This window comes from Tenrec ecaudatus, chromosome 13, assembly GCF_050624435.1.
Source record: "Tenrec ecaudatus isolate mTenEca1 chromosome 13, mTenEca1.hap1, whole genome shotgun sequence".
Taxonomy (NCBI): Eukaryota; Metazoa; Chordata; class Mammalia; order Afrosoricida; family Tenrecidae; genus Tenrec; species Tenrec ecaudatus.
This window is the reverse complement of record NC_134542.1, coordinates 35,576,306-35,602,449: the sequence shown is the minus strand read 5'-3', so window position 1 is coordinate 35,602,449 and position 26,144 is coordinate 35,576,306. Positions and strand designations below refer to the sequence as shown.

Here is a 26,144-nt window from a genome sequence, read left to right as displayed (position 1 = left end):
GCAGTGGGTTGAGAGAGGAACAACTCAGAAACTGAGTGTGAGAATGGTCGCACAACTTGTAATATGTGTTTCTTTAATTGTACATGTAGAAATTGTTGACCTGGTGGATGTTTTGCTATGTATCAATAACAACAATATAAATAAAATTTAGAGGCTAGGTATGTGTCTAACAGCCAAGATTTAGTGACTGAAAGAATTTTAATCTAAAGCACTAAATGGATGGGTGAGAAATAGATTATATAAAATAATGGGTATAAGTTTCTTGCAATCCTTAATTTTTTTGTTTAAGTTCATTTTATTGGGGGCTCTTACAGTTTTTGTAGCAATTGTGATAGGTAGGTTTATTGTGCCAACCTAGCCAATAAACACATAGTGGGATTAATTGAAGGGTAGAGAGATAAATGGCTCGGCAAGTCTCGCCTTTCTTGTTCTCTTGTTCTTTGATGATTGGACCAGTGTGCGGCTGCCTTAGCTGGTTCTCTGCCTCAACTGGCAAGCTACACTACCTGTGGGACACCCAACCTGTGGACCGTGTAGCTGTAGTTTGAAGTTCCTTCAAGACCTGCTTTGCCACACTACTGGAGTATCCATACATTGCTTGAGCTGGGGACAGTCGGACCCTGTAATCTGGCTGACTGTTGGTCACCTGCCTTACTGTTTGTTGCCTGTGTCCAGATTGCCTGAATTGCTCTAGAGAGGGCTCAGCAGTCTGCTTCCTTGACTTGCACCCGGAGGCCCTTAAGACTTGAAGAACTGCCAGTATATTAGCTGCCTCATGGAAGTGAGTTGCACTAAGCAATTTGAACTGCTCTATAGACTGTTCATTGTATGTTGTATATATATCACTCTATATAAAATCATAAGTGCCTGGCTTTTTCTAGAGAACGCTGTCTTAACATAGCAATCCATACATCAAGCATATTTGTACATATTTGTTTCCATCATTATTTTATAAACATTTACTTTGCATTTGAGCTCTTGGTATTAGCTCCTCTTATTTCCCTCCCTCCCCATCTTTCAATCCTTTAAACAATGCTTCGCAATATTTTTCCTTTAGTATTGATTTTTACTAAGTAGATTCTTTTACCTGCATTAGGAAACACTGAAAACAAAAGCTAGTTCACAACATTGGCTTTATTTCCCCTCATTGCTTTCTTCTTCCTGGCCCCTACTCTGTGACGGTGTTGTCATCTACTGATGAAATCACATTAATAAGCAACTCACCTTCACCAGACTCCACTTAAGCTAAAAGTATTGCATCACAAATCCATTCTCTAGCCCCACTGTAGGGCACGTGGAAAGCTGCCATCTTGAAAAAAAAATCTGTTTAAAATCTCCCTAAACCACTCCACAAGAAAGGAGACAGAGTACTATTAGCTCCCTTTTACTTATGAAAATTCTTATTCAGACAGGTAGCAGGACTCTGAACAAGGAATAGCTTTAATCCCGTTTCCTGCTTTATTCCTTGTTTGCTTACTACATCATAAGACAACTGAATACCGACCCTATACTCTTACATTACACCACTGGACACCCTTGCCCATGGCATTTGAACTGTGTTTGCTGGAAGAGCAAGAACTCGGAACCAAGTTTTCTGCTTCCAAGTGCAGTTACTTTTTCTATTGAACCAGACTGATGACTCTTTGGTCATAAAATGGAACAAACTCAAGAAGATTACTACAACCTACTGAGAACTGGAATCTTAGATGGACACAAGGGAGACATGAGTGCTTTCTTTCTTTCTTAAGGCATGATTCTAAAACAAGCAAACACTAAAAATCCATTATCAGCTTACTATGATGGCTTTGTAAACTGTCATCAGTTATAAACTACGTTAACTTTTTTTAAATCATGTGAAATGACTGACAATGCAAAGGTTTTTATATAGTCATAGGTCTAAAAAAAGAGAAACTAAATCTCAATTATCTTTGTGGTAGTCTTGCTGGGAAAGTATTATTTTTAAGGTGTAATTTTAAAACTTAGCTCAGGGGTATCTTTCACACATTTTAGGTGTAGAATAAGAAAGAAATGAGAACAACCATATTTTTGTGCAAAAAACAAGTGAAGTATGGTTTTGTTTGTTTCCAAACTGTACAGACCCCTTGTGTTGGTTTGCTATGTGTGCTAGGCGCATGATATGCATGAGCACATTATTTACATGGGTGCATATGTGAAAAATGAGTTACATTCTTTACTTCCCTGGTGTAAAGCATCATAAATTATTCAGAAAATAGTTCCATCTCCTTACCTCAGTGATTGGTTGCCCCTGATGTATCAAATCCAGTTCCTGAGGGCGGGTTACTTTATCAATATCCAAAGAATCCATGCTAGAAGCTGCAGAAGTGATGCTGGACCGGGAGGAGTTGCTAAAAGAACGTACTTCAGCATCACTCACGGTGCCTGCTGAGGCTGTTCTTCTGTGCTGGTTAGTTACTGAGGGCTTAGGGTCTTCTAGTGCTGATTGCTGAGCAGCCTCATCCATGCTCAAGGAGGCCTGTTCTAACTGTGCAGTGATGTCATCCAGAGAGTAGTTGGCATGTGAAGGTTTAGTAATCCTATTAGATGAAGAAGATAATCCTTTCAAGGTCCCATGTCTCGAAGCATGTCGACTAGCAGGTAGTTTCTGAGCAGCTCTTGTTTCTGCGATTTGACGCTTACTATTTCCTGAACCAATACTGCTGAGCTCCTGCTCTATGGAGCAAAGATCGGCCATCAGGGCATCCAGATCCACGGTCTCTCCCTGATTCAGAGCTTCTGCAATGAAAGGACACACATTGTTTCTGGAAAACAGTGAACCAGAATTTATTTGATCTTTTATACATCAGTTAATAAATCCAAGGGGAGAAGCAAAAGATCAGTCCTGTGGGTATAAGGCTCATCAACTAGCATATTTATAACAACTTCTTGGTCTTCAATTCCAATGAAAGTTCTACAAGGAAATGCTTGAGCATTTTAAGATTAGTGGCAATCAGAGGGGAATAAAATAGAAGCTGATAGGCAAATATAATGCAAAAATCATATACTGTTGTCTGGTTTTAACCACATCCCCCACTTTTTTTTTTTAACCAGAATGCCTATGTTCTGGTAGTCACGGTAATATTGAAAGAAGTGAAATCATAAAGTGAAATATAAGGCTGAGCAAAATTAGATGGGAATATCAACTCCAAGTACTATCAGGTTAAATAGAGTACATGAAGTAACGTCAGAGGGCTGATTTTAAAATTACTGACAAGTAATTTGACTGGACTTTAAACCCAGTGAAAAATATTACAATGCAATTAGTTTTGTTTGGGCTTACAAATGAATATGTCCTTTGTCAATCATTGTTAATCAGGTAGAAAACTATTTCAGTTCTGTTTATTTCTTCTGTAGTAATTTGGTTTAGTAATATAACTAACCAAGGAAAAAAAATCGAGGTAGTTTTTATCTTGAGCTGCTGAGAACTGAAGCTGCATCGTTCCTACGTTATATAACTCAGCATTCTATTGCCAGTAGTATTTCCAATTACATCTTACCATTCAAGTTGTATATGGAGAAGCGATAAGAAAAATTTGCCATGTTTGTTTCCTGGCGAAGAGGAGATCTTTTTACTGGTTCCATTGGTTTGTCAGAATCCAAAGTCTTGAAAAAAGAATGTTTCATTAAGTGATATATTAAATTCAAGCTTCAGTTACATATTATCTAAATAGGTGAGTAAAGTTCGCTTTATGACTAAGTGAATTCCCACCCATATTAACAAAACCAGTATCCTTCTAAACAATAGCATTAAAAAACCTTACAACTGAGGGCCACTGACTTGATTCCAAATCATAGTGCCCTGTAGTACAGAGTAAAAATGCCCCTGTGGGTTTCTGAGACTGTAACTCTTTGCAGGCGTAGAAAGCCTATCTTTCTTCCATGGAGCTGCTGGTGGTTTGAACTACTGATCTTAGGGTTAAGCAGCCTAATGCATAAACACCAGGGTTCCTTCTTTCTGGTTACAGTCTGTGCTAATTCAAATAAACAGTTTAAGCAAGCGTGTTGTTGTTGTTAGGTGCTGCAATAAGGAACTTATAAACAACAGAATTGAACACTGCTGGGTCGTGTACCATCCTCACAATTGTTATGGTTTAGTCCATTGTTACAGCTATTGTGTATTAAGGAAATTTAAAATTAATAACATTAAGAAAAAGTATAATGGGTTTTCATATTGCAATTTTGATGACTGTTACTTCAATGTTTAGATGGATGCTTACTTTTGAAGCAAATGAACACTTGAGACTGTCACAGTTCAGAGAAAATATCTTTACCTTGGATAGCGACTGACTTCATTTTACATATATTCACTACAAATAAGCTGGGTATTTGGATATGGAATGATAAGAGACAGAAAGGAACCCTGCAGAAAGCCGTATCTCTTTCCTCAAAGGGATTTGGTTTGGGTCCAGCAGAGTCTCATTCTTGGCAAAAAGTATCCTCAGATAAGGGACAGTTCTGGGTTCAAAATTAGTGAAACCCAAGAACTTAACAGAAAGGCTACAACTTCAGACAATGATGGAATACCCCTGTTCTTTTTTGGCCCTATCCAGATAGGGGCAAACTATACTCTAGCTAAACTGCCAGACCTTGTCTGTAACAAGGCAACAATTACACATTACTTCAGCAAAAGGATGGCTTGTGAGTTATCTCACTGCCTTTTTAATGACTTTTCTTCCCTCCCTAACCTTTCTATAATGAGGAAAATAAAAACAAGTTTGATGTTTTAAATTTAAATTTTTACTTTTAACTACATATATAAAAATTTGCGTATATAGACTACAACTATATAAAATTCTTACATAATAAACAAAAACAATATAAATTGTAGTCTTAGATTTCCAAGTTTTAAAAACAGTTGGATATTCTATTTGTAGAATTATATAATTAGATCAGAATGCTATCTTCTTTATTCATTTATATCAAGGTAGTATTAAAACAAATCTATATATCATATATATACACACATGTGTGTGTGCATAACCTTTAATATCAAACCCAATTCTCCTGCTATAATTTAGACTCTAATCCTACTCTCAGTAGAAATAAAACATTAAGGTAGTCAAGGCTTTGTTTATAAAAAAATCTGAATATGTTTTAGGAGGTATTAAAAATAATTCTACTTATGAGTTCAAATAAACATATCTGCTGTGTACATGGTGATATCAAGGCAACAAAGGAGATAGTAAAAAGTAATTCTTGATGATCACCCTCCCAACAAAAGGTAATACTGTAGAAAGTGTTTTTCTTTATAACATTTTGGAGTTATTGTGAATTTAATAAAAAAAAAACTATTAACCCTCCCTATTAAAATACAAACATACAAGGTTTTACAAAGTATTTTAGAAGATTCACCAATCTTAAATATAAACTTACTTTACTATGCCGTAACACTGGTGTAGGTTGCATAGATGAGACTTTACAAGGAAACCAGAGTAATGAAATAAACAAGACACTTGAGGACGCACCACTAAGTCACTAGGTAAATATTTTAAAAATGTATGACACACATAAAAGGCACTTGTTAGCAGTGAGCCATACAACACAATAGTCTTAATCTCTAAAGGCAAATTTATGTAATATTGAAGAGAGCTATAACTATAGGAGCCAGGTTTGGGGTGAATGGCATCATTATAATTTAAAAAGCGGGGGGGGGGATATGTTAACAAGTATCACTTTCTATTCAACCATTAACACCTTCACTTGAATTAAATTTCATTTTTGTTGTTGTTTATAAACCCAGTTTTCCAAAGAGGCAAAAATGTGACGGCTCCAAACTAGCAGAAAGGCCATCTACAGTGGCAGAAGATGACCTGGACACTTGACCGACCAATAGCCACTGTTTTTCCTCTCTGGACCCCTTCCCAAGTTTAGACACTAAAACCACACATTCCAGGACCACGACCACCCCTCTCCGCCCCCACAAGTCAACTGGCCCTTGCATCCTTTCTTGCCCCCAGCATAGAAAACTGAAATGATCTGGGAGCATAGACATAGGAAAAGATCTTTTTTACAACAGATAGTGCTACTCCTGATTGCAGATGAAGGGAATGAATGATCCTCCTCAGTATTCTTCCCCAGATTCAGTATTAACAGATTGGGTTCAGAAAAATGTTTGCCTTTCAAAATGATCTAGCAAGAATTATATATGAGTTTCTCAGTTTCAATTCCAGACCACTAGAGGAACCATTAATGAAACAAACTGATCCTGTAACTTTCCCATTAGTTAAAGGATCACCACATCATTGTCCACCGAAGTTCTTCCCAGCAGCATTCTCATGGACAGGTGAAGCTACGCTTTGTTCTAAAGTTGTTACGAAGTTAAATTAACTTAAAGAAACATAAGCCTCTTCTTATATTAAATATAGTGTATTAACCAGGGAAAGAGTACTATATACCCTTTTACCTAAGAGTATTCTGCCTTAGAGGACAAGGCCAATTTTTTTTAAAGTTAAAAACCCAAGGTCCAATAAAACAAAATCAAAAGGCTTTGACATGGTTTTAAAAATGCAGCCTGGACTAAAATTGTGTCAGTATTCTGGAAAATGTGCCAGAGAAAATACTTACATGAGAAGAAATTATGTTGTAAAATATTCTCAAATTTACTTAGTAATGGGACTGGATGTGCTATATTTAGTCTTTAAAATTATTTTGCTAGCAATCTCAAATTTATGAAACAAATGAAAAAAAAACCCTGACACAGTATGTTTTAAAAATTCCTTTAACCACAGAAGATAGTATCTTGTGATATAGAATTACTGTCCAAGTACTCATTAAAATTTTGAACATTTTTCCTTTCTGACCATATTTTACAATTTACGTCCATATCCTTACATGTACACATTAAAATTTTAGCACAGTGAAGACTTCAAATCTGAATCCCTTTTTTAAAACGTGACTTCTAACCTGAGTAAGTTTGTCTAGCTCTCCAAGCCAGGCTCCAAACATTTTGTCCAGGTCCTGATCTTCCTTATCACTGTCTTCTTCAGCACCATGATCAATTTCTTCATCTGATAGCTGTTCCATCTGAAATACAGACATTTGTACAGGATGAAAGGTCACATTATCAACAGAAGCTATCAATCAATACATATACAAATGGCATATCGATCAATATATACAAAAATGGCACAGAGTCAAAATACCTTATTGATTATTAATCCCTTTTTGTTCCTTCAGCAACACACATGGGATTTGCTTTTGTATAATGGAAGAACTAGTCATTTAAAAGCGCACGAGGACTCTCAGAATACAGAGTGGAGTGTGGAGCATTTGTTGAGGGCTGCTACGCTCTGGTGGTGTGACAGGAGGCCTGGTGGCATGATAAGAGCATGGCTAAGAGCTGGGCTGCTAACTGCAAGGTTGGCAGTCCTGAAAAGAGTGAGTCATGAAAACCCACAGGGGCAGTTCTACCCTGTCCTAAAGGGTTACTATGAGTTGGAATTGACTCAATGGCAGTGAATGAATATGCTTAATGATCCCCCAAAGCAAGGGAATCTGTAGTATTTACTGCATATCTACAGAAGGAGTACAGTGGTATATGTGTTGGACTGCTAACTCTTAAGATCAACTGTGTGAATCCACCAGCTGCTCCTCAGGAGTAAGATGAGGCAGTTTGCACCTATAAGCATTTAGTCTCTGAAACTAGTGAGCAGCTCTGAATAGGAACTGACTCAATGGGTCTGGTATATTTGTGTGCAACGTGCCAGACACTGGGCGAGCAGAGGTGAAAGTGAGAGCCTCTGCCCTCAGGGAAAGCACACGCTAGTGGAGGACAGACAAGGAAGCCAGCAAAGACAAAGAGGGTAGCTGACCGCCGCTTGAAAAGGAGGGCTCACTAAAGGCCCAGAGAAGGAAGGAGAAGAATGCTGCAGGCAGAGGAACCAACATGCATGTGCAGGGAATAAAGGCGTGAGAAGTAAGACGAGACGTGCTGAGGACTCTCAGGGGCCTAGCATGTTTGATGCACAGAACGTGTGGTCAGGACCTAGGGACAAACGAGTCTGGAGGGGAGGTTGGGGCAAAACTGTAAGTCACACCAAGTTTGGACTTTATCCTGCAAGCCACTCTTTTTTTACTCTCAAATATGAGCTGTTGATGATCTGCATTAAAAGTACCTTCCTGAAATCTACTGACTACTGATTTCAGGGGCACTAACAAGTCTCCCCAGGTACTGCTTATATCTGCTGAAAGTTTGACAACTGCTGCTATGTTATGTCATAATCTCTTAGAACTGGCCGGGTAAAGCAGTTGTACCTAGCCACAATGTGGTTACAAGTAAAACCACCTACAAAGTTACTGCTGTTGTGCCATTGTATTGTGACTCATGGCGACCCTATTGGACAGAATAAAACTATATAAAGGGGCTTCTAGGCAATAATCTTTAAGGAAGCAGATAATCACCAAGTCTTGTCTTCCATGAACCACTGGTGGGCTAAAACCCTCAACCTTTTGGTTAACAGTTGAGCAATTAAACATTATTCCACCAGGGCTCTAACCTAGAAAGAATATTCTCTGCATCCACAGAGAAATCAGGCAGCATTAGAATCCTATGATTAACACATCCCAATTACCCCTCTCTCTTACCATCATTCCATGTTACTTTTCATAGTTATTCATTTAGAAATTTTATCTATTTCCAGTTATGGTTTAGGAGTTCATGTACACACACACACGCCAAAAATAACTTTCATAAAACATCTTCAACTCTGAGATAACTAATTTTGGAGGTAGGGAGAAGAGATGACTTCTATGTTCAAGTAGTGCCCCCAACTGTGCAAGATAGAGCTGTTGCAAATAAAAGCAAGAGGAAGGAAACCTACATCAGACAAAAGAAACAATAGGGAAAACAAAAACCAAAAAACCCCTTCTTGTTAAATTTAGTTAGAGCACAAAAAGAGGAAGGGGGCCCATAAAAAGAGGAGGAAGCCAGTGCAGAAGAAAGTGGGGAGAAACTGGACCCAGCATAAGGAAAATGAAATGGGCCTGTGTGAGTTTGAGGCCATGCACTAGCCATCTGAATGGGGGACAGTTCACTGACTTGGTCTTCTTGTCTTGACCTACAACACTATTTGATCACAGGACCTTCGGTTCTGATGGGAACTAAATGGCATAATTTGTAAACTGCCAAAATGGAAATAAAAAATGGATTTAAAAATGAAATTGCCTTAAAAGGCACAAAAATATCAACGGGTTGTTGATGGAACCAAGATATTCACTGTATGGATGTATATAGCAACGTTTCTCCTTGGGTTTTGTCTTTTCATTTTGTTAGATGATCTTGTTAAAAAATTACCTTTAATATATTTTTATTTAAAGTACTGCGGAAAGTTTTACACTTAAGTTATAAAACATGCAAATTCTTTGCTGGTGAATTTTCCACAGCGGCATAGTGGTTATGGACTGGACTGCTAACTGCAAGGTCAGCAATCTGAAGTTACCAGCAGCTCCAAAGGACAAAGAAGGGACTTTGTACTCTCATAAAGAACTAGTCTTAGAGACTCACAAGGGCAGTTCTACCCTGTTCTAGAGGGTCCTTATGAGTCAAAATAAACTCAATAGCAGTGAGTTTGTTTTTCATTTTTTAAACAGGTAGGAGCTCTGTGTGGCAGTGTTTGTGTTTTCCTGTTGTACAGAAGGTCAATATGCGTCGAAGTGCCCTCAGTGGCACTGTAACAACAACATGGCCTTCTCAGGAGTTCTTGTGTGGCGTGAAAAGTACTTGACTACTACTCAGAGAGGCTGGCTGTTGGAACCCACTCAGAGGCATATAGGAAGACAGGGCTGGCAATTTTCCGAAAGGTCAAACAGCCTTGAAACCCCGATGGGGTAGCTCTATTCTGCACACCCAGCGGAGCCATTAGCGGAATAACCAGCAGTTAACAACCGTGGCTGAGTCAGAGAAAAGTGTGGATGTGATCAGGAGGAATGAATATCGGGCAAAGTGGAAATCACAGGTCAATTTGAATATCTGAGTAAAAATCTACGGGGATTCTTTGTACTCTTGTTTGTATCAGTTTGAAATTATAGCAAAGTAAGTTGAGAAAGAGAAAGAAAGGACAGGGAGACAAAAAACAATCTCTGCCCTCAGGAGTTTGTAGTTAGAAAAATTATGTATCAACAAGTAGGTCATTGAAAATTCAGAAATAAAATGAAGCTGGCAGACTTAGAAGTATCCTGTTCAGGCTTCCAATATAGGCTCAGTACATTTTTAAAAACCAAAAATAATATGCATGTTAATCTAAGAACATTGGAAAATAATGTTTTTATATATGGTTTTATTGTTTTAGGTGTTACCTTCTTATATTGCATTTGCCTTACTTATTATGAAATAAACTTTCCAATATATTTCAGTTATGCTAAATTTAGTTTTAATTAATATAAACAGAAGTTTAATACCTTAGAAAATAATTATTTATAAGATAATTCTTGCATAGACGGAATCTTCCGATAAAGAAATTAAATAGCTAACTTTTTCTTTTTAATTGGCTAATCTTATAAGTAGATGAGGATAAAAACAGAATCAAAGGCTACTATGTAATCTCATAAAAAGGCTAAGCTAAATACAGACTTCAGGTCTAATTTTTTTTTTAAGTTCTTTAGTTTTGAAAATTTTGTAACCAAATGTAAGAAGAAAGGGAGTCAGACAGCATAACACATGTACTTTGCATTATTCATTAACGTATTTTCTGACCTCTTGCCAACATGCAGAGATACTAAATATACTAGAGCCGATCAAACACCCTCCACCTAGCAATGCTTCCAGATAGTGCCTGCCTTCTGTTTCCTTTCTCTCATAAATTCCTATGACGGACATTTAAAAACTCATTACAGTTAGAAGACATATTCAATATTGTCCTCCATATAATCAATTACTCTATCAAAACAAAACTCACTTTTATCACAGAGCAATTCATCCATGTTTTTCTGATTCCATGCCCCCCTTTTTTATTTCTGTGAGCACTATCTTGGTTCCAATCCACACTTGACCCTCCTCAGATCATTACAGCAACTTCCTACCTGACCTCCTTTTTTTAATCCATCACTGTCAGACTTCTTCCTTAATGACTCTTTTCCTAACACAGTTCTGTTCCAAACTCCCCTCAGTTCCCCATGACATTCTGCATGAAGTACAATGTCTCCATCAAAGGATATCAGACACTCTCTGGCATGTTAGGGGTCCTGGTGATGAAGTTGTTACAAGTTGTACTGCTAACTGCAAGTTCAGCAGTTTGAAACCATCAGCCTCTCCAAGGGAGAAAGATGAGGCTTTCTACTTCGTCCTGTAGGGTCGAAATGACTCTGAATCCACTCAATGGCAGTGGGTTTGGTTCTGATATGGCCTCTTTCAATTAACTGAAGTACTGCTCTGCAAAAACAAGTCACGCTTTCTAAACTTGACCTTTATTTATGGTTTGTAACCTGATGGCTATATCTCAATTTGCAGGTACCAACGTGTAAATCACTCACAAAAAATCTATTGAAGTAACACTGTACATTTAGAAAAGTGGGTAGACTCATAAAGGCACTGAGAATAGGATATGAAGATAGCAGAGGCACTAACGAACCAGAGATTTTGGTAAATTTCTAGAAGTCAGAAAGCAGATAGAATCAAACATGCAGATGACAAGAACACCAGGGGCCACAATTCAGAGCAAGCATTTGCATTCAATTCTTTGATCAAGAATATACAAAGTTCCACGTCCTGCTCCAGATGCTCACACTCCAGCCATAAACAGAAAAATCGAGGGGCCTGCTCTGGTAGAGCTGGCATTGTAGTACGGGCAAGAGATGTCAAAACACCATAAAACAACATGGAGTCAATAACAGGCGCAGAGCACATCCTGAAAATAGGGTTGTGTGCAGTGTATCTAGGGAGCTAGCTACTTTAGATGTAGGGAGCAGGGAAGGCTTCTCTGAGCAGATATTTAACCTGAACTATGAGTGACAAAAACAATCGGATATGCAAAGAGCAAAGAGGAGATTATGTTAAGTAGAGGGGACAAATTCAGTATGCTGTGGACAAAGAAAGGTCAGCCTGATTGATGGGAGGAGAGGAACAGTGAAAAGTGATGAGATCTGAGGGAGGCAGGGGCCAAAAAAGGGGCTTGGATTTTATTCTAAGGAGAGTAGAGGGTGATGACAAGTCAGTACCCACAAAGGGCTGTGGAAGAGAGGTGTGTGTGTGTATAGTATTTTAAAAAGGAGTCAGGAAGTAAGAGTAGGAAAAGGGAGGGGTGTGGGAAAAAGGATTGCAGAACAGCAATTTCCATTCCCCATGCTAGCACCCCCAGGTGAGTGAATCCAAGACGACCTTTCAATCTAGGTTGCAAATGTAAATGTGTACAGGAGTCGGGTGGTCAATATAAGTAACAACAATTGCCAAAGAGAGTGATAGGATTAGAGAGCTGGGGGACACACCTCAGTTAGACACAAAAGGGAAAAAAAGTTTATTCTGGAATTAGATCCTGGTGGTGGTGGCAGCAGCAAGACCTTGTGAATGTACTAAAACCACTGAATTGTACTTTTTAAAGGGTCCATGTTAGGTGTATGAATTATATCTCAATTAAAAAACCTAAACAAACATTAAATGCTGTGCTAAAAAAACACTCGACACCAGGTCCTCTGAGACGCCCATGAACTTTGCACCTCTCTATGGCATTTGCAAGCCAATCAGCCCTGTGTCATATGGTGGTTGTTTGTGCACTTGACTTATCACTCCCCACGCCCAACAAGATTGCAAGCTCTTGGAAAGGGAAAGATCTTATGGGTCACATTTTCACCCAGAAGAGCTAACACAAGTCGTATTCTTTCTTGATCTGAATGCCAACCTTTTTTTCTTGCTATACATTTTTAAGATGATGCAAAGCTAAAGACTAGCAAAATTAAAATACATTATTATTTATTAAATGGCCAATTTATCTGATTCTCAGTAAATAAGATTTTAAAGAAACTAATATATTTAAAATACATTTAATTATCCATAGAGAAATAAATGGCTTACAGAAATAGAAGAGAAAATTCTACAATGTGCTTTAGCTTCAGCAGAATACTTTTAATGTCTCCCCAGTTCATTACCTTCCAGTCAATTCTGGACAAATCAACTCTACTGAACTGAGTGGAACTGCCCCAAACGGTTTCTAAGGCTGTAATCTTTATGGACACATACTGCCAGGGTTAGCAGTCAAGTGCTTAAATACTGTGCCATAAGGGCTCCTTTCATGTCTGTAAGGTCATCTATTTTTAGATCTATGATCTGATTTAATGGCTGGTACACACATAAAATGAATGAGAATTAGGAGGAGTTCCTTTAATCGAGAGAAACCCAACTCAAACTAGCTTCAAATTCAAAGTATAAGCAATTCATAGATACATTTATCAGTGTCTTTTTCAATTTCCTTCTTCTCTCCTAAGCTTCCCAAAGATTCTTTCCAAAGTTCTCTACCTCTGCTGTATTTCTATGAAGTCTCCCTCCACATCAATATGGCCCTTTAAGCATCCCTCAGAGATACTATGCCCAGCTCCTACCTAGGAAAAGCCAACATCGACTCACAGTTGAAAAAATGGGGGGAAAAATTAACCAGAATTGACTGGGTTGAAATCACTCTATTGATACATCTCACTTATAGAGAATGTCTTACTATTTTATCCTAGTAGGCGTCAATCTAAGAATAAAATGTCAGGAATACCTGACATTAACCAGACACAAAGTGAATGACATATGATTTACTGGCTGCCTCTGACTATAACTCCAAGAGACACGTTTACTGAGACCCTCTAAGTCTGAACACTTCCCAGGACCATCAGAGATCATATTACATGATTATTCTTGTCTTGGCCACTACATTTTGGGATGACTCTGTACACAACATAGTGCTATTTCTCCTGAAAAAAAATATTCAGAATAGGGAACTAGAGTTTTTGAGAAAGTTCTAAAGGACAGAAAGGATGGCAATTATCTGAAGCACTGGTTGAGGAAAGGGGCCAAGGAGGACTCATAGTAACTCTAGAAGACAAAATTTAACTCTCTCTTACAGTTTTCAAGGGAGTAAATTTATGAGATGCCTGCTGCTCCTGTGGAATAGCTGCTGGGTTTTGAGTCACCAACCATTGCACCTCCAGGACTCCTTATAAAAGACTGTAAATACATGGTAATTTCTACTTTGTAAATCCTCAGATGATTAATGAAGTGGTGTAATGGTTATGAGTTGGGCTGGGAACCAAAAGGTCAGCAGTTTGAAACCAAGAGCTGCTTCTTGTCATAATTTACAGTATGTAAATTGACAGGGGGGCAATTCTACCCTGTGCCATAGGGTCACTGTGAGTTGGCATACACTTGATGACAGTTTGTTTTGGCCCAGAAAGGGAGGGAGGGGTTTGTGCCCATAACATGCAAAGACAAACAGACACAGCAGGAGTCAAAACCATGAGAGGAACAGCTTCCACAGGCTAAAATCACCTAAACCATAAAGGGGGTGGGAAAGGAAGCCAGTTATTGGATTTAAAAATTAGCTTTCATTTTATGTTTAAAACGGACCCAGAGTTGAGTTTTCTGTATCTTTTGTGATTTTGACCATTTTCTATTTTAGGAAGTGGGATACATTTTCCACAAATGCAAATTGACAAACCTCAAAATATTGCTTTAGGAGTACAGCAGGCTTACATTATCTTTCAGAAGACCAGAAAGACCAAAGAGTAAATATGGTTATATGACGGAGGTTCAGCAATTAGCTCTGTGGTCATTTGTATAAAAAAAAATACAGTTCATTTTTCACTTAAGTATTAAAATTTCTTATCGAAATATTTTCACAAAAGCAAACATTGAAAAACTACTACGAATTAGGTGCTGTGCTAGTAAGCACAGAGAATACAGATTTTTAAGGGAAGACATAGTCTTTGTTCTCATACAATCAAAGTATTTTCTAAACCTTTCTGATAAGAACAGAACACTTAAACTCTTGGCATTTAAAATCAATGCACCTATATGTTACATATTTTAAACCTGAAACATTTTAGGGGAGTTTTTTAAAAAGGAAAATAAATTATGAAACAATGATACATTTATACATCTACAAGTAAATAGTTTCCACTCTTACATCACAAAATCACTCATATGAAGAAAAACAAAAAACTAGTATTTTTCCTCTATTCCATTGGTTGCTTGATGGGAGAAATACAAGGCTGCCTGCTCCTGTAAAGATATATAGCCTGAGAAATCCATGGAAGCAGTTTGAATCAACTGGATGGCAATGAGTTTGATGTGCATTTTATACATGATTCCCAAAGAGTTAGTATGAGCTCATAAAAGCTTATAAGAAGAAAAGTAGTCATGGGATCTATTAGCCAAATAATTATCTAAATTATGTGTACAGATGTCATAACATAGAAATTAATATGTTTTGGGAAATTCTCCAGTGTCCAACGGTCTTAGGGCCAAGACAGCTAGCATTTCTTTGGAGAAAATATTTTTATCCCTCTGTGACTAAACACAAACAATAATATTTTTATTAAAAATTCTTTGAAAAACCAAACAAACAAAACTTTAATCTGGGATTGGAAAACATTTTTAATAGACATTTGAATGAATGTAATTTTGTGAATATGTAACAATTTTACTACAGAACCTCACATTCCTTATCCTAAGAAACAAACTTGAAGCATATTAAAGGAAAAAGAAATAATTTCTATTTCATAGTCATACTTGATCAAGCTGGCAAAAATTTGTTTGTAAAATGAAACTCACGGCCAATTCAAATTCGTTAAGTCTGGTAAAAGCAGGCATTGGGGAAGATGTGGAACAATTAAAACATTGCTAGTAGGAGCATTTAGTCCTTATCTCTATGGAGAGTCATTAAACATCCAGTCAATTTGGATATTATATATAAACATAGTTAATGCATTCAGCTACTAATCGAAAAGTTGGAGATTCAAATGTACCTAGAGGCAGCTCGGAAGAAAGGTCTAGCAATCTATTTCCCCAAAATTTAGCCGGTGAAAACACTATGGAGACCAGTTATACTCATACATAAAAGAGGCCACAAGGAGTCAGAAATTACTCAATGTCAACTTTTTGTGTTGGTTTTAATATTTTGGCTTAAAATATTTAAAAATCAAACACAAAATTTATTTTAAAATATATTTGTGTACAAATGTGCTCAAAGTTAAAAACATTCAAACACACACACACAAACACTGCAGTAGAGGAAGGTCCATCCTGGATTACAATGCAGGTGTTGTACATTGTATATAAAATCAATACATTGGGAATGATATACGCCAAAATAAAAGAAATAAATTATACATATAATGAGCTATGTAAATATAAATACATACACATACACAGGTGAAAATACACCAAAATTTTAACTCTAATAATCTCTGTGTACTTGAATTATGTTTTATTTGCTTCCGTAAACAGCTCTATTTTTGTATATGTCCAATCATCTTATAATTGAAAAGAGGGAAAAACAAATACAAAAATGAAATTCTTTGGTAAAAAATTATATCCCAAACAAACCTTTAAGAATCTCTTCTACTTCTGATTATAAAAATATTAGACTTGATAAAGATAAGCTTCTTCTACAACTACACAAATTAAAAGAATTGCGACGCTAACTATACAGGTATAAACTTTTGCTTTCTAAAGATAACCGTTTCAGTCTCCTCTATCTTTAGCATAGGAGTCCTTCGTCTCAGAGGGGGAATGCAGATCTTTGTCAAGATCCTGACTGGTAAGACCATCACCCTTGGGGTCAAGCCCAGTGACACCATTGAGGATGTCAAGGCAAAGATCCAAGACAAGGAAGGCATCCCTCCTGACCAGCAGGGGCTGATTTTTGCAGGGAAGCAGCTGGAAGATGGCTGCACCCTGTCTGACTACAACATCCAGAAAGAATCGACCCTGCACCTGGTCCTGCACTCGAGAGGAGGTGTCTAAGTTGTGCCTCCTTTTAAGCTTTCAACAAGTTACATTGCACTTTCCTTTGAATAAAGTTGTTGCATTGTTCCCCCCCCCCCCCGTAAAAAAGGAGCCCAAGAAAGTTGGCCAGTTCAAATCCACCAGCAGAAGATATCTCCCATATAGATTTACAGTCTTGGAACCCTTACTATAGGGTTACTATGAGTGGGAATTGACTCAATGGCAGCAGATTATTTTGCCTTTTATTTTTTAAATCTCTAAAATTGTCACATTAAGCGACAAAAATGAAAAATCTTTATTCCAAACACAACATCATATTAACACTGTACATATCCATAAAACAACAAAAAAAAACGATCTGCCATTAAGTAGATCTTGACTTATAGTAATCTTATATGGGGTTTCTGAGGTTGTAAATCTTAATGGGAGCAAATAGCCTCATCTTTGTCTTGCGGAGCTGCTGGTGGGTTTGAATCACAGACCTTGCCTTTAGCAGTCCAACATTTAACCACAGTGCTACCTGTCCTCTAGAGATCATCAGTACTTAAGTGACAATGCAAAAATCTCCGCTCCAAATCCACTATCATATCATTAAAGTGAGTATGTGCAAATAACAATTTCACAATAAGAAATGAAAGACAGCATGCAGTGTTTGTTTATAAACTTTAAAAGCATTTTCTCATAAAATAATATGATTTATTCATTATAAAAGTGACAGCCTACTAGAGGTTAAATAATACTCCAGAACATAATGGAATACACAAAAAAGTGAGAAATACCCTAAAAGTTTTCATAATTCTTAATGACTAACATTTCTAGGAGGAAAATACTGTATTGAAATATGAACAAAGCGACAAATTAATATTATCAAGGGTCTTACTATATTATCTATCTACCTTCCATCAGAAAGGAAACCTGATGGTACTGTGGGATAAGTTTTGGATTGCTAACTGCAAGGTCAGCAGTTCAAAGCCATCAAACAGCTCCACAAGAGAAAGATGAGACACTCTGCTCTTTTAAATACGGCCTCGGAAACACTATGGAGTGACTCAATGGCAGAGGGTGGGTTATCTATCCATTAAGCTTGTTTTTTATTTTACCTCACAAGTGGTACCACAGGGGACCTTGAGGTGATAGAAGTCCTGTCTTGATTGTGATGATTATGTAAATTTGCATGTGATAAAATGGCACAGACATGTAATACACACATATGTAATGTTGTTATTAGGTCTAGTTGGTCACAACTCATAGCGATCCTCTATACAACCGAACAAAACACAGGCTAATCCTAGGACAGCCTCACAACGATTCTTATGCTTGAGCTCACTGTTGTGTTGCAGCCACTGTGGACCCATCTCATTGAGGGCCTTCCTCGTTTTTGTGGACCCCTGTACTTTAGCAAACATGATGTCCCTCCTGTATGACACGCCCAAAGTACATGAGATGAAGTCTCCCTATTTCACTGCTAAATGCATCTGGCCATACTTATTTCAAAACAGATTTAGTCCTTCTCTGGCAGTCTAATGGCATACGCTGTATTCTTTGCCAACACCAGATTTTAAAGACATCACTTCCTTAGCTTCCTCAATCAAGGTCCAGCTTTTACACACATATGAGGTTACTAAAAAACACCATAACCTGAGTTAGGCATACTTTAATCTGAAGTGACGATATTTGCTTTTTTACCCCTTTGAAGAAATCTTTTGCAGCAAATCTGCCCAATGTAACACATCATTTGATTTACTGGTGACTGTTTCCAAGGCGTTGATATTGATTCAAGTAAAATGAAATCCTTGAAATAGTATGAACATAAATTTCCCGACACTCATATTAGACTATAGTTATATAAGATGTAAACAATGGGAAAAATTGAATAAAGAATATGTGGTGATCTAGGTACTGTTTTTGCAACTTCTTGTGAATCTGTAAGTATTCCTAAATAAAAAACTCAAAAAGAGTCTTTAAGGAAAAAAAAACCCTAAGTTTTTTAATAATAACTAATGTAGATTTACTAAGTATTCACATAGTAAATTAAAAATGGAGAAATTTCTGAAATGTAGTTAATATTCACAAAAGTTCTAATTTTGACCAAGTTTCCTTATTTTCACTAAGAAAGGGCTAGAAACAAAAAGTATATGAAAAAAAGAACACATGCAAATAAATACTAATAAAACATACCAAGACTATCACTAAACTACTATGTTTCTTAAAGAACATAAAAGTATATCCCATTTTAGTTATATATGTATATAGATGCACACTTACATTAAGCATTTATGTTTACATGTGCATTTATATTTCCTTTTATTTGTCAAACAACTGCTTTTTTTCAATTAGAGGCCAAACAACAAAGAAGGATGAAGAGTCAATTTTATTTAATTTTCACAGCGGAAATTAACTGAATAAAAAGAGAAAATTTCTATAAATTGAAGAAACTCAAAAATTATATCTAGGTTCTTTCAGATAACATTAAAAACGAAAAAGCAGGCATTTAACTCCAAGTATTATCATAAGGAGGCTTGATGACATAGTGGGTCACAGATTGGGCTGCTAAACAAAGGTCAGCAGTTGGAAATCACTCGCTGCTCCGAGGGAAGAAGGTAAGGGCTTCCATAAAGATTTACCCTCTGGGACACCCCTACGGGCAGTTCTAACCTGTCCCATAGAGTTACTGATAGCTGGACTCCACTAGATGGCACTGAGTTTGGTTTGCATTTCATTATCATATTAATTTTTTCCTGTATTTATTTTCATGGGGAATGTATTTTCCAGTGCCAAAAGATTAAAACAAGTATAATATTAACCGAGTCGTCATTTTCATAAGGAATCAAAAATCATTTCTAAGAGGAAAGTCAGTGAGATAATCCCAGCCAAAGAATACCATTTGACGCCATTATTTTCCTGAATTTCTTTTGCTCCTTTTATTTCCTTTCTTCCCCACATTGCTTTTAATTGGTATTCTTTGAACACCAACTGTGCAACTAGCACTGTACAAGACTTTTGGTGTTCGGTGTCACCGAGTCAATTCTGACCCAAAGTATCCCAGTATGACAGAGTAGAACACATCCCGATCCATATAATTTTCTAGGCTGAAATCTTCATGTGAGCAAAATGCCAGGGGTTTTCTCCTGTGGAGTAGCTGGGTACATTAAAACTGTGAACTTGGTTAGTAGCCAAGTGCTTAAGCACTGTGTCACCACAATACACATAGGTTTGTTTGATCACATCTTTGAAGAGGCCATGGTTCCCTAGGAAGGTGATATGAGTTTTGGAAACCTGTGCTTGCCTTGCTTATTGGGTAACCACACACAGCTTATACAGAATATAATTACCCAGTAATTCAACAGAGCAGATTGAAAATATATGCTTACTGTGCTTTCTATTAAAATCCCACTATAATGACATGTACAGTGATTTTCAAAGGCGGTCTCTACAAACATTAAGGAAAGGAGGAAGACATCCAAATATGAAGAGCTGGAAATAACAGTGATTTGGGAGACCAGAGAATGCAGAAACCTCAGGCAGTAATGTGAAAAACTCAAAAGCAAGTTGACTCAAGTCAGGTTCCCCGTCAAAGGTTCAATATCTGGCAAGACCAACTACTTCTCAAAGAGGGGAAAAGGTGATGTTATTATGAAAAAGCAGATGAAATTGTTGCATTGGCTAATAAACTAAGATCTAAAAAAAATCAGTAAAAAGAAGTGGTATTTAAAAACATCAACAGTTTTGCTGCCCTAGGCCTTAAAACACAGCAGGAAAATGGAGAAACCTTACAAGCACTTTGGGCCTTCCCTGATTAGGACCCAGAGTCTGCCTGGGGCTAGAGGATAAGCAGAGTGAAATCTTCCTGAGGCACAAAATCACAGGTTGAGCACAGGGCAGAATTTCATGTTCTGTCACAGAACAGGTTCTGGTCTATGTGGTGAATTCATTAATAAAATAAAAAACCCCAAATACCAGTTCTGCTACAGAATAACCAACTCAGAGCCCCACACCAATGGCTTGATAATGGGTGGAACATAATCTTTCCTGGAGTTGCTAGTACACTTTGATATGCAATGTCCACTATTCAATCATAAAACATGTAAAAACCCATCCCCCCCAAAAGAAACCCCAACACTAAAACCCCATTATCAAGAGTGAAAATAGTTAATACAATTAAATCCAGATGGCCCAAATGTTAAAATTATTAGACATGGTCTTTTTTTTTATTTCAATCATTTTATTGGGGGCTCGTAAAACTCATCACAATCCACACATCAATTGAATCAGGCATGTTTGTACATATGCTGCCCTCATTCTCTTCTAGACATTTACTTTCTATTGAGCCCTTGGTACCAGCTTTTTTCTCCTCCCCCCGCCCCACATTGCCCCCATAGATGGTACATTGTTATTATTTCCATCTAACACACAAACCGCTGTCTCCCTTCCCCCATGTTTTTTGTTGTTCTTGCCCCTATAGAGGGGTGTATGGTTATGTGTTGATCTTGCGATTGGTTCTCCCTTTCCCCCACTTCCTGGCATCACCACTCCCACTCCTGGATTCTGTGTGTCGTGAGCTCCCATCCCTATCTATACCTGTGTACATGTTCTGGTCTAGTTGAACTGGGAAGCAGCACTGGGGTCATGGTTGGGGGGGGGGTGAGGAAGCCTCAAGGAACCAGAGGAATGTAGTTTCATTGATGCTTTACTGCATCCTCGTGACTCATCCCCTCCCTGCGGGCCCTCTGTGGGGAGATTGTTCCACTGTCTACAGGTGGGCTTTGGATCTCTGCTACAGCCCCCCTCATTGTCAACAATATGTTTTTGTTTGTTATGTGTCTGCTGATGCCTATTCCCTGGTCCCTATGACTCCTCATGATCGCACCAGTGGTGTGCTTCTTCCATGTGGACTTGTTGCTTCACTATTCACTGAATGGTGGCTTGTGTATCTTCAAGCCTTTAAGACCCCAGGTGCTATCTTTTAATAGTCAGGCACCATCCATCCTCTTCACATTTGCTTATGCACCTGTTTTGTCTTCAGCAATTGTGTTGGGAGGGTGAACATCTCAGACGGCCAATTGGTAGATTGACATGGTCTTTAAGATATCCTCGTGGAGTAATGGGTTTTGCACTGAGCTGTTAGTCTCAAGGTCAGCAGTTTGAATCTACCATCTGCTCCGAGGGATCAAGATGAGGTTTTCTGCTCCCAGTAAATAAAGATTTACTGTCTTGTAAACTCAAAGGGGCCATTCTACTGTCGTGGATGGTTGATGTGAGTTGGAACTGACTTTATGGTTTGGGTTTTGGTGGCACTACTGGGGGATAAGTGTTGGACTTCAAATCCAACTGCCACTCCATGGGAGAAAGATGAGGCTGTTTGCTCCAGTAAAGACTGAGTCTTGGGAAACCTTAAAAAGAGTTTGCTATGAGTTGGAATCAACCTGATGGTAGTGGGTATAAAGGTGTAGGACACGCACAAACAGAGGACTTTCTATAGGAACAAAGACATTTTTAAAAGAGAGAAGTAGAAATGCTAGAATAAAGAATATTACCACAGAAATAAGCAGTATAAACAGAAATGAAGTCTGTCTTTTGACAGGTCTAACAGAAGACTGCATACAGGAGAGCTGGGATGGGGTGTTTTTGGAGTCAATGAACTGAAAAGACAGGACAACAGACATTACTAAGACTAGAAAACAACAAATATTTATAGGATAATATAAATGATAGAATGGGGTTAGGGAAATAATTGAAGTGATGATGGATGAAAAAAATGTTCAAATCTGATAAATAAGTTCAGAACACCAAACAGGATAAACACAAAACACATCATAGTAATAGTGCTTAAAGCAAAAATGGAGAAAAACATCTTAAAAACCACCAGAAATAAAAAGATAAGATTACGTACAGAGGAACTGGAATGAGCATCTTTAAAGTGCGGAATTGCGGGGATGAGGGGAAGCCCTGTTAACCTAGAATAGATTTTCAACAATATTAACCTTAAAAATGAAGGCAAAATATTTTATATGGACACAAGCAGAAATAATTTGTCTCCAACAGACCTGTACTATAAGAAAGGCTAAAGGAGTTCTATAGGCTAAAAGGAAATTATGGTAAATTGACAGAATGAAGATCCTGGTAAGGATAAGAATTGTCAGGCAATATGAAGGGCTACTTCAAACACATTATTCAACTGTCTGTGTAACTTGAAGGAACCCTGGTGGCACTAGCTTAGGCTGCTAGCCACCTATGGTCAACAGTTCAAACCCACCAGCCATTCCTTGGGAGAAGGAAGAAGCTATCTGCTCCTATAAAGATTTTATAGTCTTGGAAACCCAATAAAATTTTGCTATAGGTCAGAATCAATTCCAAGACAGTGGGTTTGATTTTGGTCATACATAATTTTGAGTGACATCACTAAAAATATAACACTAGAAATCCAGTATTAAACAGCTTAGATAAAATAATTTCTATGACAAACAACCTGCTGAAACAAGAAATAGAATATGTGTTCTATAACATCTGCACATGAACTTTTCCACCTGCCCAAATGGCTTGTCTGGTGAATTCTACCAAGCATTTAGGGAAGACACAATACCCATCTAATACAAACTCTTGCAGGAAACAGGAAAAGAGAACTGTTCCCAACTAATTTTATCCCATTGCCATCAAGTTGATTCTGACTCACAGTGCTCCATAGGGTTTTATTTCATAATGGCAGCATGACCCTGAAACTATACACAGACAAGAGCACTGGAAGAAAATTGAAGGGGCAGTGAATTATTTAATGTGATTCTTCTTACCAGTCTTTAACTTCCACAGAAAGACCTTTCCCTGCAGGAGAAAAAGGGGGTAATTTCCAACAGGAAGGATTCCCTGTTATGTTATTGTGCTGCGTCTAAAATGAACCTTCTGAGAAGCAGGGGAGATCTTATTACCAGCAAGGGCCAAGAGTGGAGCATATCCTTTGGACCAAGATTCCTGCACAGTGAAACTTCCTGGATCCAGATGACAGCTATACGATCAGAGTACCAGCAGCAGAATCAGGAGCCAGAGCATGAAACAGTGATGGGCTTCCCAACCCACAGAGCAAGTTAAGATGAATGCTTTTTTGCAGGAGACTGGGTTGCAGAGTAGGGTGCCTCTGGGCACTTAAATGGGTAAGTTGGACCTGATGACCCACCGAAGTGGAGCCAAGTGCCTCTGGCCGAGATGTATTGGAGTAGGGTGCCTTTGGCTTGCTGACCCTGGGAAATGGAGCTGAGTGCCTTCAGGCTGAGGCTTACTGGAATGAGGTGCTCTGGGCATTTAATTCAGGGAGCTGGGTTTGTTGACCCACTGGGCTTGAGGTGAATGTCTTCAGGTTAAGACTTACAGCACAGTGGCATGCCCCTTTGGGCATTTATTAGCAGACCTGAAAAGGTTAACAAATCCTGGTAACAAGTCCTGACATTAAAACTTGTTAACTTCCTTAATAAACATTTCAATCATGAAATTTGTGAGTTTCTGTGCTGTCATTGCAATATGATGAGAAGCAAAATAGGCAAAACAACATTAATTAAGTCAGCGCAAACCCCACAATCTTCCTTAAGGAAGATCGCCAAGTTTATCTTCTCAGGTTTCTCTGGACCAACCATTTCAGCTTGTATTCAAGTGCTTAACTGTTGACACCACCCAGGAACTCCTTCTGAACATAACCAAAACTCCAAACCCACTGATGTCAAGTTGACCTTATAGCCAGTACAGCTCTTTCCCCTTAAGTTGTTCTAAGGCTGTAAATCTTAAAGGAAACCGGTTGTCACAGCTTTCTACCATGGAGCGCCTGGTGGGTTTAATGGCTGATCTTTCTGGTCAGCAAGCAAGTGCTTTAGCCACTGTGCCACCAGGGGTCATTCTTTAAGAACCTAGACCTCCTCCCCAAAATAAATCCATAGTAAAATACCAGTATATTGAATCCAGCAATTTACAGCCCCCCAAACCCACTGCTCTTCTGTCAGTTCCAACTCAGTGACCTTATAGAGCAGAGTAGAATTGCTCCCATAAAATTTCCAAATCTGTAAATCTAATGAAAGCTGATTGCCACATCTTCCTGATGAGTGGTGGAGCGCTTTAACCACTGTGCCACCAGGGCGCCTTAACAGCAAAACCTAGTAGGTTTATCCCAGAATGCAAGGCTGAATTAGCACATTAAAATAAATGACTGCAATTCAATACATTAACAAATAAATGTAGGAAAATCACAGAATCATTTCAGTAGATGTAGACTGAGGCTCACAGCTTCCTTTAAAAGACATTAGCTACAAGGAATGCAGTTAGCTGACAGTATTCAGCTGTCACACTGTCCGAATCCACCACAGAATCTCATCTCAGTCTCTCTGATACTCACAGCCAGACTGACCACGTATCAGTAAGAGAACTGGGCCATTTCTTTGTACCAGGGCACTGAACAGTCCAGGGGGGTTAAAAGCAGACACCTACACTTTATACTGGATTATGGGCTGCGTATATAGTATAAAATAACTGCCAGGGAAGGTCTTGATTTTTTTTTCCTTTCTGAATAGGTGGCAGTATATAAATAAGTTTGGAAACCTATGTTTTAGGCAAACAGTCTGGGTGAGAAGTTCTATGGGAAGCAGAGCAATCTGAGACTCCATTCGGTTCTCCCTTTTCCCTTCACAAGTGACAAACCTGCCCTGTGGTCTAGGGCAAGTCATAGACTGGGGACACCATTCACAAATATGTCTGATATAAGACTTAGAATATAAAGAACTGTTACAATTAAATTTTTTTTAAAAACCTTACTTTTTATGTGGGCCCAAACCAAAACAAAACCTTACAGACACTTCTCAAAAGACAAATATACAATAAGAACACAAAAGGCTGCTTAATGATGTCAATCATTATAGAATTTGCACATCGAAACTCTTTAGAATGGTTGCACTGCAAAGGGTTAACAACACCAAGTGTTAGGGTGTGGAGCGACTGGAACTGTCATCTACTGCTATTGGTGATAAAATGATATAACTTTGGAAAAAGGTATCAGTTTTTTAAAAAGTAAAAATATGCCTAATCTACAACACAACATGAAAATAGACTTTTATCCAAAAGAAATGAGAGAACATGTCCACAAGAGAGCGTGTACACACACAACAGATTTACTTGTAAACGACAAATATTGAAGCAGCCTCGACATCTTTTAAGAGGTTAATGGATAAACAAAATAGAATAC

General features: G+C 38.1%; 1 protein-coding gene across 3 annotated transcripts in view; it reads right to left on the bottom strand.

Moving 5' to 3' along the window:
• RAPH1 (Ras association (RalGDS/AF-6) and pleckstrin homology domains 1) overlaps window positions 1-26,144 on the bottom strand; it is a 74,446-nt gene that overhangs the window by 36,796 nt on the left and 11,506 nt on the right. For all 3 annotated transcript variants that reach the window (XM_075530249.1, XM_075530250.1, XM_075530251.1), the window contains exons 2-4: window positions 6,922-7,041; window positions 3,516-3,621; window positions 2,249-2,754 (exon numbers count right to left, since the gene is read on the bottom strand). In XM_075530249.1, the coding sequence (XP_075386364.1) occupies window positions 2,249-2,754; window positions 3,516-3,621; window positions 6,922-7,041 (732 nt within the window). The remainder of the gene's footprint in view (window positions 1-2,248; window positions 2,755-3,515; window positions 3,622-6,921; window positions 7,042-26,144) is intronic.